Here is a 14,718-nt window from a genome sequence, read left to right as displayed (position 1 = left end):
TCAAGACTGATTTTTCTAAGGTTTCATGGACTGATGAAATGAGAGTGAGTCTTGATGGGCCAGATGGATGGGCCCGTGGCTGGATTGGTAAAGGGCAGAGAGCTCCAGTCCGACTCAGACGCCAGCAAGGTGGAGGTGGAGTACTGGTTTGGGCTGGTATCATCAAAGATGAGCTTGTGGGGCCTTTTCGGGTTGAGGATGGAGTCAAGCTCAACTCCCAGTCCTACTGCCAGTTTCTGGAAGACACCTTCTTCAAGCAGTGGTACAGGAAGAAGTCTGCATCCTTCAAGAAAAACATGATTTTCATGCAGGACAATGCTCCATCAAACGCGTCCAAGTACTCCACAGCGTGGCTGGCAAGAAAGGGTATAAAAGAAGAAAATCTAATGACATGGCCTCCTTGTTCACCTGATCTGAACCCCATTGAGAACCTGTGGTCCATCATCAAATGTGAGATTTACAAGGAGGGAAAACAGTACACCTCTCTGAACAGTGTCTGGGAGGCTGTGGTTGCTGCTGCACGCAATGTTGATGGTGAACAGATCAAAACACTGACAGAATCCATGGATGGCAGGCTTTTGAGTGTCCTTGCAAAGAAAGGTGGCTATATTGGTCACTGATTTGTTTTTGTTTTGTTTTTGAATGTCAGAAATGTATATTTGTGAATGTTGAGATGTTATATTGGTTTCACTGGTAAAAATAAATAATTGAAATGGGTATATATTTGTTTTTTGTTAAGTTGCCTAATAATTATGCACAGTAATAGTCACCTGCACACACAGATATCCCCCTAAAATAGCTAAAACTAAAAACAAACTAAAAACTACTTCCAAAAATATTCAGCTTTGATATTAATGAGTTTTTTGGGTTCATTGAGAACATGGTTGTTGTTCAATAATAAAATTAATCCTCAAAAATACAACTTGCCTAATAATTCTGCACTCCCTGAATATATATATATATATATATATATATATATATATATATACACATACACACACATACATATATACAGATAGATAGATGATAAATAGATATAGTGTATTATTTAAATATAATTAATTCCTAATAGAATATTGTTAGTATTATTGAATGGGTTCACATATTATTTGTCTTTCTAATTTTGATGCTGTGTTGTAAAAATAACCATATGCCCAGAATGTGTTCCAGAGACTGGGTAGGTGTAGAGCTTGGTGCTGTAATCTGTATAATAAACTATGGATAAGTCTAAATTATACTATTACTTTCAAATGGGTGTGTTTTGATTGCAAAACTGAGTGGGCGGAGCAGTTGAACAGTAGGTCGTCAGTACTTCAGTAACCCACTTGCTTGCTCTGCTGCAAAGTGTCCCTGAATTTTTTTTTTAAATTCTGGCAACTATGCCCATAGTGCATGAAAACTGCGCTGGGGCACTCTCATTTGCTCTGCTGCTGGTTCCCACAGTGACAGTGAGCACATGGAGACTGGAATGGATCAGATGAACACTGCAAAATCCAATTGCATCTTCCCTATATATGTAGATTGGAGCAGAAAATAAACTTTTCACTGTCCCATTTAACCCCTGGCTATCAGAATGCACTGCAAGGTTTCTAGCTGTGCAATGCTGTGCAGCCTTTTTTTGAAAACCAGTGAGATAGATAGATAGATAGATAGATAGATAGATAGATGATAGATAGATAGATAGATAGATAGGTGACAGATAGGTGACAGATAGATGAAACTGCAAACTGCATTAATAAAAGGTTCCCCTGCATTATGATTCTACACATTCTGCACACGTCGCGGCCTAGGTATAGATTGGCTGCTATGGGCCTCTCTCAGCTCTTGAGCCCTGGTATCACTGCACCTGCTGCACCAATAGTAATATATAATGCATATAAGACTGACTCACATTTAAAATGTTCTGGTTATTTACTTAAATAGATTTTACTCTTTTCTATCTTATATCCTAATGTTTTTTTAAGGCACATATACTGGTATAAATCTTCTAGATTTTGTGATTAGAGCACATCCTCCAGCTTTTAGAAGTTAATCGCCGCAATGAAGCATCTAACTGACATATATTGAATCACTGTTATCTCGTGAGTGTCATTACTGAAGTGTCTGCTCTGTGTGAAACTATTCAGGCATGATATAGTTTGTTGTATGAAACTCAGGAGTTCTTCCCGATTCCTGGCTGGTTGAATGCACATCAAAGAATTTCTGAAACACAATATACGTCTGCAATTTGCTAGAGCTGTTTCTATGAGGTACATTAGTTTGCTTGTCACAAAGGATTGGAAATGGAGGAATATAAAAGGTATATTAAATGGAATTTAATAGTGCCTTTATATTCTGTTCTAGTCTTCACTGGAATATATTTTATGATTCTGCTATTCAGGAAAATTTTGCTTTACACATTAAAGCCAGGGGGTTTATTGTAAATAGTACATTTTGTAGCATATTTCTCAAAGTGTTTTGTTCAGAGCCAGAAAATTTGGCATATGCAGTTTTAAAGGACATTAAAAAGTGATTTTCTAAAAATGGATAGAAGATTATCAACTACAGGGCTGGGCAATGAGTTCAAAATATTCATTACAATGGTGGTTCATCATAGCTTTTTTTTGACTTGAAACTATGGATGGACAATTCTCTGTTTCGTTTATATCATTTCCTTTAGTTGTTCCATAGAATAAATATTAACCTTTGAATATAGATTCTGACATTCAAATGTTGATTTTAATAGACTGAAATCAATGAGAATAAACATCCATATGTTTATACTTGAATATACAAGTTTGCATTCAATCAGAGCTTATTTGTGCAGTTTGTTTTCTGCCAGTGCACTGAATTTACAGACAAACCTTTCAAAGTCATTTAAACTGTATAAAACTAAACTAAATAGATTGGGGCGGATTTATCAAAGGCCAAATGGCCCCTGATGCCCCTGTTTCCGCCAGAAACAGCAGTTATGAAGCTGCGGTCTTAAGACCGCTGCTTCTTAACTGGTCTGCTGCCTCTGATCAGGCAGATTGACACCCCCTGCGAGCGGCTGACTGAGCCCGAATCTGCAGGGGGTGGCATTGCACAAGCAGTTCACTAGAACTCTTTGTGCAATGTTAATTAATTAATTCAGCGATGTCTGTCGGACATGATACGCTACAGCCTATCATGTTAGACACATTGATAAATCGGCCCCATTGTGTGAACCTAAGTTTAGATTTATTAATCTGATATACAAACTTACTTGTTAGTTTTTGCAGCTCAGATCATGAAGCATATTCACTGATATCAATCTTACAAATTTAAGTGATATGTGATTTCTATAGTTTTCCGTATTTTTGCAGTGGCAACACATAGGATATATATATTTTCCGGAAATTTTCCGTCTTGGACAGGTTTTCGCCTTATACAGTTAGTGACTCATGGAGCATCTTTTGACATGCGCAAATTCAAAAATGACAAAATAATGTTACTGTATTGGTCATGAAGCCAGTCTGAACTGCACTGCTGCAAAGGAGCGTGGGACTAGATTCCAGACCAATCAGGAAGTTGGAGCGGCTTCCAGATTGGCTGGGAAGCCATTTCCATGTTCCCTTGCGGCACTGCAGGTCTCCCTCTGACCGTCAGTTCCGGTATCGGAGCATTTGGGCTCAAATGCTCAGGATCAGTACTATACCAAAATGTACCAGTATCAGTGCATCCCTAATCAGAATCAATTTCTTGTTTTTCTTGCATGCAAGTAACAAATGGCTAGATTACGAGTTTTGCGTTATGAGTGAAAAAGCAGCGTAATGGCTCTTTTTCACTACCGCTGGTATTACGAGTCTTGCAGGTATATCTGTACCGCACACTTTTTTGGCCGTAACGCAACGTAACTACCGCAGCTCTTTCAATGGCACTTCCATAGCGCCAGTATTACGAGTTTGCCTGGGAGGCCAAAAAGTGAGAGGTACAGCCTATACCGTCAAGATCCATACCGTAAACTGAAAGTCAGTAGTTGTAACAAAGCTGTAACATAAAACTCATAACTAAACTGTCACAAAGTACACTAACATCCATAAACTACCTATTAACCGCTAAACGGAGGCCCTCCCGCATTGCAAACTAAAATAAAATTATTAACCCACAATCTGCCGCTCCGGACATCGTCGCCACTATAATAAACATATTAACCCCTAAACTGCCGCACTCCCGCATCGCAAACACTATTTAAATATTATTAACCCCTAATCTGCTGTCCCTAACATCGCCTTTAATTCCGATTGGCTGATAGAATTCTATCAGCCAATCGGAATTCAAGGAATGCCATCTTGGATGATGTCATTTAAAGGGGAATTCATTCTTGAAGATCCATCGAAAAAAGAGGATGCTCCACGCCGGATGTCTTGAAGATGGAGCCGCTCCGTGTCGGAAGGATGAAGATAGAAGATGCCGTCTGGATGAAGACTTCTGCTCATCTGGAGGATGACTTCTTGCTGCTTGGATGAAGACTTCTCCCGGCTAGATGAGGATGGATGTCCGGTCTTCAAAAACTGTAAGTGGATCTTCGGGGTTAGTGTTAGGTTTTTTTAAGGGTTTATTGGGTGGGTTTTATTTTTAGATTAGGGACTTTGGGCACAGAAAAAGAGCTAAATGCCCTTTTAAGGGCAATGCCCATCCAAATGCCCTTTTCAGGGCAATAGGGAGCTTAGGTTTTTTAGATAGGATTTTATTTGGGGTGTTTGGTTGTGTGGGTGGTGGGTTTTACTGTTGGGGGGTTGTTTGTTTTTTGTAATTTAGTTAATTGTATTTAATTAATGTAATTTATTTAATTGTAGTGTAAGGTTAGGTTGTAGTGTAAGGCAGGTTAGGTTTTATTTTATAGGTAAATTTGTATTTATTTTAACTAGGTAGCTAGTAAATAGTTAATAACTATTTACTAACTAGTCTACCTAGTTAAAATAAATACAAACTTGTGAAATAAAAATAAAACATAAGCTAGATACAATATAACTATTAGTTATATTGTAGCTAGCTTAGGGTTTATTTTACAGGTAAGTATGTATTTAGTTTTAAATAGGTATTATTTAGGTAATAATAGTAATTTTGTATTTAGATTTATTTTAATTATATTAATGTTAGTGAGTGTTAGGGTTAGACTTAGGGTTAGGTTTAGGGGTTAATAAGTGTAGCTGGTGGTGGCGACATTAGGGGCAGCAGATTAGGGGTTAATAAGTATAGGTAGGTGGCGGCGATGTGGGGGGCAGCAGATTAGGGGTTAATAAGTGTAATGTAGGTGTCAACGATGTCGGGGGCACCAGATTAGGGGTTAATAAGTGTAGGTAAGTGTCGGCAACATTGGGGGCGGCAGATTAGTAGTTAATAAGTGAAATGTAGGTGGCAGCGATGTCGGGGGCCGCAGATTAGGGGTGTTTAGACTCTGGGTTTAAGTTAGGGTGTTAGGTGTAAACATAACTTTTCTTTCCCCATAGGAATCAATGGGGCTGCGTTACGGAGCTTTACACTCCTTTATTGCAGGTGTTAGGCTTTTTTTAGCCGGCTCTCCCCATTGATGTCTATGGGGAAATCGTGCACAAGCACATAAAACCAGCTCAAAGCAGTGCTGGTATTTGAGTGCGGTATGGAGCTCAATTTTGCTCAACGCTGACATATTGCCTGCTAACGCCGGGTTTTTGCAAACCTGTAATAGCAGTGCTATAGGGAGGTGAGCGGTGACAATAACTTGCAAGTTAACCACTCATAACGCAAAACTTGTAATCTAGCCGAAAGACAGTACAATTTTTCTGCATAATCATTACAGCAGTTTTTTATTTATTTTTTATCTGGAATAACTTTTAAAATAGGTGAGAAAACATAAATTGTATACAAACACAGTACAGTACATGTATTAAAAGATTATCTGTTGCATCAATTACTGTCCAGTAATACACAAACTTTAACTCTTCTAAATACAGTATGCAGTACAATGACATCTACAGGTGCAGTATCTATTGTGCACAATTCCCCCAAATACAGTACAGTAATCACAACTTATGCAAACATTTTACATAAAATAATGTACAGTAGTGATGTCGCAAACCTAAAAATTTGGGTTTGCGAACGGCGAACGCGAACTTCCGCAAAAGTTTGCGAACGGGCGAACCAGGCGAACCGCCATAGACTTCAATAGGCAGGCGAATTTTAAAACCCACAGGGACTCTTTCTGGCCACAATAGTGATGGAAAAGTTGTTTCAAGGGGACTAACACCTGGACTGTGGCATGCCGAAGGGGGATCCATGGCAAAACTCCCATGGAAAATTACATAGTTGATGCAGAGTCTGGTTTTAATCCATAAAGGGCATAAATCACCTAACATTCCTAAATTGTTTGGAATAAGGTGCTTTAAAACATCAGGTATGATGTTGTATTGATCAGGTAGTATAAGGGTTACGTCCGCTTCACAGTGCGCAGTGTAGGTGATATACCTGCCCTGACCATGCTTTGCAGACCAGGTATCAGTCGTCAGATGGACCCTTGCCCCAACACTGTGTGCCAGACATGCCATTATAGCAGACTTACATGTCTTTGGCGTTGCTTTTTGGTAATTAGAAGGCTGCTAAATGCCACTGCGCACCACACGTGTTTTATGCCCAGCAGTGAAGGGGTTAATTAGGGAGCATGTAGGCAGCTTGTAGAGTTAATTTTAGATTAAGTGTAGTGTAGTAGACAACCCAAAGTATTGATCTAGGCCCATTTTGGTATATTTCATGCCACCATTTCACCGCCAAATGCGATCAAATAAAAAAAAATGTTCACTTTTTCACAAACTTTAGGTTTCTCACAGAAATTGTTTACAAACAACTTATGCAATTATAGCATAAATGGTTGTAAATGCTTCTCTGGGATCCCCTTTGTTCATAAATAGCAGACTTATATGTCTTTGGCGTTGCTTTTTGGTAATTAGAAGGCTGTTAAATGCCACTGCGCACCACATGTGTTTTATGCCCAGCAGTGAAGGGGTTAATTAGGGAGCATGTAGGCAGCTTGTAGAGTTAATTTTAGCTTAAGTGTAGTGTAGTAGACAACCCAAAGTATTGATCTAGGCCCATTTTGGTATATTTCATGCCACCATTTCACCGCCAAATGCGATCAAATAAAAACAATTGTTCACTTTTTCACAAACTTTAGGTTTCTCACAGAAATTATTTACAAACAACTTATGCAATTATGGCATAAATGGTTGTAAATGCTTCTCTGGGATCCCCTTTGTTCAGAAATAGCAGACTTATATGGCTTTGGCGTTGCTTTTCGGTAATTAGAAGGCTGCTAAATGCCACTGCGCACCACACGTGTTTTATGCCCAGCAGTGAAGGGGTTAATTAGGGAGCATGTAGGCAGTTTGTAGAGTTAATTTTAGCTTAAGTGTAGTGTAGTAGACAACCCAAAGTATTGATCTAGGCCCATTTTGGTATATTTAATGCCACCATTTCGCCGCCAAATGCGATCAAATTTAAAAAAAACTTAATTTTTTTCGCAATTTTAGGTTTCTCACTGAAATTATTTACAAACAGCTTGTGCAATTATGGCACAAATGGTTGTAAATGCTTCTCTGGGATCCCCTTTGTTCAGAAATAGCAGACATCTATGACTTTGGCGTTGCTTTCTGGTAATTAGAAGGCTGCTAAATGCTGCTGCGCATCACACGTGTATTATGGCTAGCAGTGAAGGGGTTAATTAGGTAGTTTGTAGGGAGCTTGAAGGGTTAATTTTAGCTTTAGTGTAGAGATCAGCCACCCAACTGACACATCAGACCCCCTGATCCCTCCCAAACAGCTCCCTTCCCTCCCCCACCCCACAATTGTTCCCGCCATCTTAAGTACTGGCAGAAAGTCTGCCAGTACTAAAATAAAAGGTTTTTTTTAAAAATATATTTTTTTAGCATATTTACATATGCTGTGGTGTAGCATCCACCCTTAGCCCCCAACCTCCCTGATGCCCCCCAAAATAGCTCTCTAACCCACCCCGTCTGCCTTATTGGTGGCCATCTTGGGTACTGGCAGCTGTCTGCTATTATTTCACAGTCAAAAAAGTGTTGTTGTTTTTAAATGTACACTACTGTTACACCAGATATGAGTGGTGGCACTGGGCAAGTGGGCACAGTATATGTTGTGAGCCTGACACACACGCTGGCAGGCAGGCAACTGCAATTAGATTACACAGGGGGAAAAAAAAAAAGCAGACTGATGTTCTAGCCCTAAAAAGGGCTTTTTGGGGTCTGTCCTTACAGCAGAGATCAGATGAGTCCTTCAGGACTGTAGTGGACACTGAATACACTAGCCTAGCTATCAATTTCCCTATTAAATCAGCAGCAGCTACACTGTCCCTCCTCTCACTAAGAATGCAGCTTCCAAATGAATCTAAAATGGATGCTGTCCAGGAGGTGGGAGGGTCTGGGAGGGAGGGTCTGCTGCTGATTGGCTGTAATGTGTCTTCTGACTGTGAGGTACAGGGTCAAAGTTTACTTAATGATGACGAATAGGGGGCGGATCAAACATAGCATATGTTCGCCGTCTGCGGCGAACGCGAACATGCCATGTTCGCCGGGAACTATTCGCCGGCGAACTATTCGCGACATCACTAATGTACAGTAAAATACTGTAAAAATAAAAATACAGGTACAGTGCTGTACTCTACATGTACGTGCGTTTATTTTTTAGTGTACACTTGTACTGTCTGTACAGTACTGTATCTGGATTTATTTTTACAGTACTTTTTTATTCTAACAGAAAATGGCTGTGAAGACATCAATTGTATTCTATACAAATACAGTACTGAACATTATTAAAAGATTATTTGTTGCATCAACTTTGTTCACAATTACTGTAATACACAAACGTCAACTCTTCTAAATACAGTACAATTACAGCTACAAGTACAGTATCTATTGTGCACAATGCCCACTAATAATCACATTGTCCGCAAACATTTTAAAGTGCGGTACTGTAAATAAAATACTGTAAATAAAAATAGAGTACTAGTACTGTAAATAAATTACTGTGAATAAAAATACAGGTACTGTACTGTACTCTAACTGTACGTACTTTTAATTTTTTAGTGTACACCTGCACAGTATCTGGATTTATTTTTTACAGTACTTTACTACAGTAGCTTTTCATTCTAACAGAAAATGGCTGTGGAGACATCAACTGTATTCTATACAAATACAGTACTGAACATTATTAAAAGATTAATTGTTGCATCAACTTTGTTCACAATTACTGTACTGTAATACACAAACTTCAACTCTTCTAAATACAGTGTGCACTACAATTACATGTACAGTATATACAGTATTACGCACAATTCCCACTTATAATCACATTATATGCGAACATTTTAAAGTACAGTACTGTATAGTGTGTATTATGGTTTTTTTAATCCAGTCCAGTACTGTACTTTAAAATGTTTATAGCTGAAGATGGAGTCAAAGTTTACATAGATTACTTTTTAATCAAGTCCAATACTGTACTTTTAAATGTTTGTACTGTACTGTTGCTGCAGAGGTTTTGCTTGAAGGTCCAGATACAGAATGATCTGGAACAGGCCAGTGTGCGCTAAAACAGCAAAATACAGTACTGTAGTTAGTCATCAGAAATAACGATCATAAACAAACAGTACTGTAAAATAATGTACAGTATTGTATTAAAAAAACAGTACTGTACAGTATTTAAGCTTTACATACTCTTATACAGTACAGTATACAGATAGCAAACTACAGTTACAGATTTACTTGTCCCCACAGTCCCAATAATGTTGCCTGTTTTCTTGGGGCATCGGTTATCCTTTTTTCAATGCAATGTCTAGTGGATGTTATTGGTTCTAGAAGCTCTGGGCAGTTATTAAATAATGCAAACTCTTGCAACTGGTGAACTTTCTCTAAAGCATCTTGGTAACTTTTGATCGATGGCTCACTGGGAATTTCTGTGGTTTCAGCACTTTCATCGTCATCCATGTTCTCATCACTGTCTTGTTGTTGATCTAAAAGTTCCACCGCACTTGTAAATGTGCTTTCCGTTGCGAGTTCTTTGTCTATGTCAATGTAACAGTCTATTTCACTGTCAACAAGACCTCCTTTCTGAAATAATGAACGAATATCATTGTTTTCTTCTACAGTCACCTGTATTATTTCTGGCAGTTCTTCACTATTGTTCCTGTTGGAATTAGAGAAACAAGCTTTTACAAAGCACTTGCAAATGGTATCTGCAGAAATAGCCTTGCATGCCATAGAAATCCAGTTGACAGCATCAAGGACTGTTATGGACATGGGCTGGTGTACATTCTGTGTGGTAGAAATGTTCGCAACCAAGGACTGTAGCAATAATGTTCTATAGTGCGTCTTCATGGTGTAGATAACAGCATGGTCCATTGGCTGTGTTACACTTGTTGTGTTTGCCAGGAACCAGGCTAATTTTACATTGCTAAGTTTCAGATGCAGATTGCAGGTAGCGTTATCCAAAAACAGGATGACTTTATGACCTTCTCTCTTCATTTTTCTGTCAAAAATCCTGAGCCATTCAAACATTATTTCTGATGTCATCCAGGCTTTTTTATTTGCACGCCAAATAACGGGCAGCTGTGTAGTGTCTAAGTTCTTGAAGCAACGTGACTTTGCTGCCTTACCAATCACAAGAGGCTTCTCCAATCTCCCATCCATGTTTCCACAGAGGAACACCGTCAATCTTTCCTTGGATAACTTTCCTCCTGTGCACTTTTCATGTTTAACAGCCAGAGTTTTTGAAGGTAACAACTTAAAGAATAGGCCTGTTTCATCGCCATTGTAGATATCTTTTGTAGCGTATGGTTCCTTAAGCATTTTGAGCTTTTCTTCCCATTGGCCAACAGTTGCTTGATCTACATCCTTTGCTTCTCCGCATATTTCATTCCATACAGTGCAATGCCTCCTTTTAAAACTTTCCAACCAACCATTAGATGCTTTAAAATCTGTTTTGCCTAATTCTTTGGCTACTTTGAGGGCTTGTGTTTGCAGTATAGGACAAGAAATTGGTACATTTTTAGAGCGTGCAGCTACAAACCCTTCCCACAGGAGCTTGTTTAGCTCTTCATTTCCATGATTTTCTCTTTATTTTTGCTAACTTCATAAATTTGCGTTTTGCCGCACTTAAATTTCTGAACGCATTGTTTTACAGACAACTTATTTTTTGTGTAGGCCTCAATCACTTTAACTTTCACAGCGAGAGTAAGAGTGTTGCACTTTCTAGGAGCCATTCTGTGTCCCACACCTCTTCCGTTTCAGCGTCGGTTCCAACACCTCTTCCGTTTCAGCATCCTTCCAACATCCCTTCCGCTTCAGCATCCTTCCAACACCCCTTCCACTTCAGCATCCTTCCCACACCACTTCCATTTCAGCATCCATTCCCACACCCCTTCCGTTTCTGCATCCTTCTCACACCACTTCCATTTCAACTTCTGTTCTGTCATTTCAGCGTTCCCACCTCACTTCTATTCCAGCATTGCCACACTCCTTCCGCGTTACATTTTCCAGCTTATCCAGGTATATTCCTTTCCATTCAAATACCTTGTCATATACTATACACATTTTAACCCTTATAACTTTTTTATAATATTTATATGATTCATTTTTATAAGATATTTCAGCTTATAGTCATTGCATTGTTATGTACGTTATATAGAGCACTTTATTGTAGATATCTTTTGTAGCGTATGGTTCCTTAAGCATTTTGAGCTTTTCTTCCCCTTGACCAACAGTTGCTTGATCTATATCCTTTGCTTCTCCACATATTTCATTCCATACAATACAATGTCTCCTTTTAAAACTTTCCAACCAACCATTAGATGCCTTAAAATCTGTTTTGCCTAAGTCTTTGTCTAGTTTGAGGGCTTGTGTTTGCAGTATAGGACCAGAAATTGGTACATTTTTAGAGCGTGCAACTACAAACCCTTCACACAGGAGCTTGTTTAGCTTTTCATTTCCAGTTGCCTTTGCTTTCCTCTTCACTTCGCCATTGCCAGCTAACCATTCTTCCATTTCAGCATCCTTCCAACACCCCTTCTGCTTCAGCATCCTTCCAACACCCCTACCGCTTCAACATCCTTCCCACACCACTTCCGTTTCAGCATCCATTTCCACACCCCTTCCGTTTCTGCGTCCTTCTCACACCACTTCCATTTCAACTCCTGTTCCGTTGTTCAGCATTCCCACCTCACTTCCATTCCAGCATTGCCACACCCCTTCCGCGTTACATTTTCCGGCTTATCCAGGTAACTGAACAAAATGTATACACAATTAACACTGTGACCGTGTTCCGTTTCTGCGTTGGACAGATTCTGGCTTATCCAGGTAGTTAAACAATGTAAGTATACCACTTAGTGCCGGGACTATGGAATATTTCCGACATGGACAGGTTTCCATGTTATACAGAGTCCATCTTGGACAGTTTTCATTGTATATATATTGGCATACATACACATGTATATGTATGTATATATCCATTATAGTCCTTTCCATTCAAATACCTTGTCATATACTATACACATTTTAACCCTTATAACTTTTTTATGATAATTATGTGATTCATTTTTATAAGATATTTCAGCTTATAGTCATTGCATTGGGATGTACGTTAGTATAGAGCACTTTATCCAGCACATTTCATCATGGCATATTATTCCTCGTTTCACTGTGGTTCAATATCTGGCACATGTTTCACAGCGATATATACACTTTACCTGGCACAGTCCCTTTCACAAGATTTATATCTGCATTTCCTAAATCCAATCCTTAAATATCACTAACAGGTCAGATTCTAATAATTTCTCTACCTGAGTACAGGTCGGTCAATCACAGTCAGTTGGTGAGCAGCTGACCCGCAGGGAATTAGAATCTGACCAGATGCTTGAGGGTAAGACTGAGAAACACTGATTTCTGTTATTTCATTTAGATGCATCAGGGCAAAAATAAGGAAAGGGCAAGTAGCCGAGTACCCCTTGCCAATGCTGCAGGTACCCCCAAGGGGTGGAGAAACAAAGCCATAGAGAAGGAATAGCCATACTCTACCTGAATTACATATCAAGTTTTTGCACAGCAAACTCCTATGGACTGGCATGTAAGCCAAAGAAGGTTATTGACTATTTTTCTATTTTTCTTATTGTTGGAATATACACATTACTAATTTTCCATTCTCCCCATGCCAGTAGTGATACTCTACTTGAATCACAGCTTTGTAATGCTATTGCATAAACTGATAATGTGTATTGTGTAAGGAATTATAAATGACATTGTGTGGGCTGAGCTGTAATATCCACCTACTTTCAGTGTATTGTATGCTACAAGACATATGTGAATATTTGCACAGAGTGAAAAATAATATCAACCTACATGCCGTTCTTTTTTTGCATTGTTAACCTATTTAGAGCTGCATCCACCAGTAATTCTTTTCTTAGAAATATCACTGTTAAGAGTCACAACACCTAAAGGTCTCTATTTCTAAAGAAACAAAATAATCTTGTTTTACATTGACTGCATTAAAAATTTTTTATTAACTTAAACAGTATAAGAGGATAGCTTTAATTGATTTTTTGTTTCTTCATCTTGAGATGATGTTGAATTCCATTTCATTGTCATCTTTTACAGCATAATAGTGCAAGTCACGTGAATAACTTAAAGGAACAGTAAACTTTAAAATGTTTTAGCCATAAGTGTGCAGTTTGTGCACGATTAAAGGGACAGTCAACACTAGAATTTTTGTTGTTTAAAAAGAAAGATAATCCCTTTATTACCCATTCCCCAGTTTTGCATAACAAACACAGTTATAATAAAACACGTTTTACCTCTGTAATTACCTTGTATCTAAGCCTCTGCAGACTGCCCCCTTCAGTTCATTTGACAGACTTGCATTTTAGCCAATCAGTCCTCACTCCTCGGTAAATTCATGTGCGTGAGCTCAATGTTATCTATGTGAAACACATATGAACCTCCTATGTTTAGCTTTCAACTAAGAATACCAAGAGAACAAAGCAAAATTGGTGATAAAAGTAAATTGGAAAATTGTTTAAAATTACATGCCCTATTTGAATCATGAAAGTTTTTTTGGACTTGATTGTCCCTTTAACTAATACAGTGATCCTCTTACTTTAAAAAATAAAGAATTTTCTGCAAACCTCTCCTGTTGGCACAGTATTTATTTTTTTAAAGTACTATTCACAACCCGTTTGATTTTGTTGTTAAAGAGATAGTAAACACCAAAAAATGTATTTTTAAAATAGATAGATAATCCCTTTATTTACTATTCCTCAGTTTTGCATAACCAACACTGTTATAGAAATATACTTTTAACCTCTGTAATTACCTTGTATCTAAGCTTCTGCGGACTGCATCCTTATCTCAGATCTTTTGACAGACTTGCATTTCAGGCAATTAGTGCTGACTCTTAAATAACATAACGTGCGTAAGCACAATGTTATCTATATGAAATACATTGGCTAACACCCTCTAGCTGGGAAAAACTGGCAAATGCATTCAGATAAGAGGCGGACTTCAAGGGCTTAGAAATTAGAATATGAACCTACCTAGGTTTAAATTTGATGATAAAAGTAAATTAGAAAGTTGTTTAAAAGAACATGCCCTATCTGAATCATGAAAGTTTAATTTGGACTTTACTATCCCTTTAAGGTAAATCTAGCACAGGATAAAGCAGCCAATGGCTGCAAATGGAACA

The 14,718-nt window shown here is 38.4% G+C and overlaps 1 protein-coding gene across 2 annotated transcripts in view; it reads left to right on the top strand.

Annotated features, from left to right (window-relative positions):
• Positions 1-14,718, top strand: part of SV2C (synaptic vesicle glycoprotein 2C) — a 370,967-nt gene that overhangs the window by 158,032 nt on the left and 198,217 nt on the right. The window contains exons 4-5 of one of the 2 annotated variants that reach the window (XM_053701387.1): positions 6,408-6,425; positions 7,357-7,363. The exons of the other annotated variant lie outside the window; for it this stretch is intronic. Coding sequence (XP_053557362.1) covers positions 6,408-6,425; positions 7,357-7,363 — 25 coding nt within the window. The remainder of the gene's footprint in view (positions 1-6,407; positions 6,426-7,356; positions 7,364-14,718) is intronic. 2 annotated transcript variants of the gene reach the window in all.

This window comes from Bombina bombina, chromosome 2 (genome assembly GCF_027579735.1).
Source record: "Bombina bombina isolate aBomBom1 chromosome 2, aBomBom1.pri, whole genome shotgun sequence".
In the NCBI taxonomy this organism is placed as follows: domain Eukaryota; kingdom Metazoa; phylum Chordata; class Amphibia; order Anura; family Bombinatoridae; genus Bombina; species Bombina bombina.
Note: the sequence above shows the minus strand (reverse complement) of the source record. Positions and strands in the feature narration are given on the sequence as shown.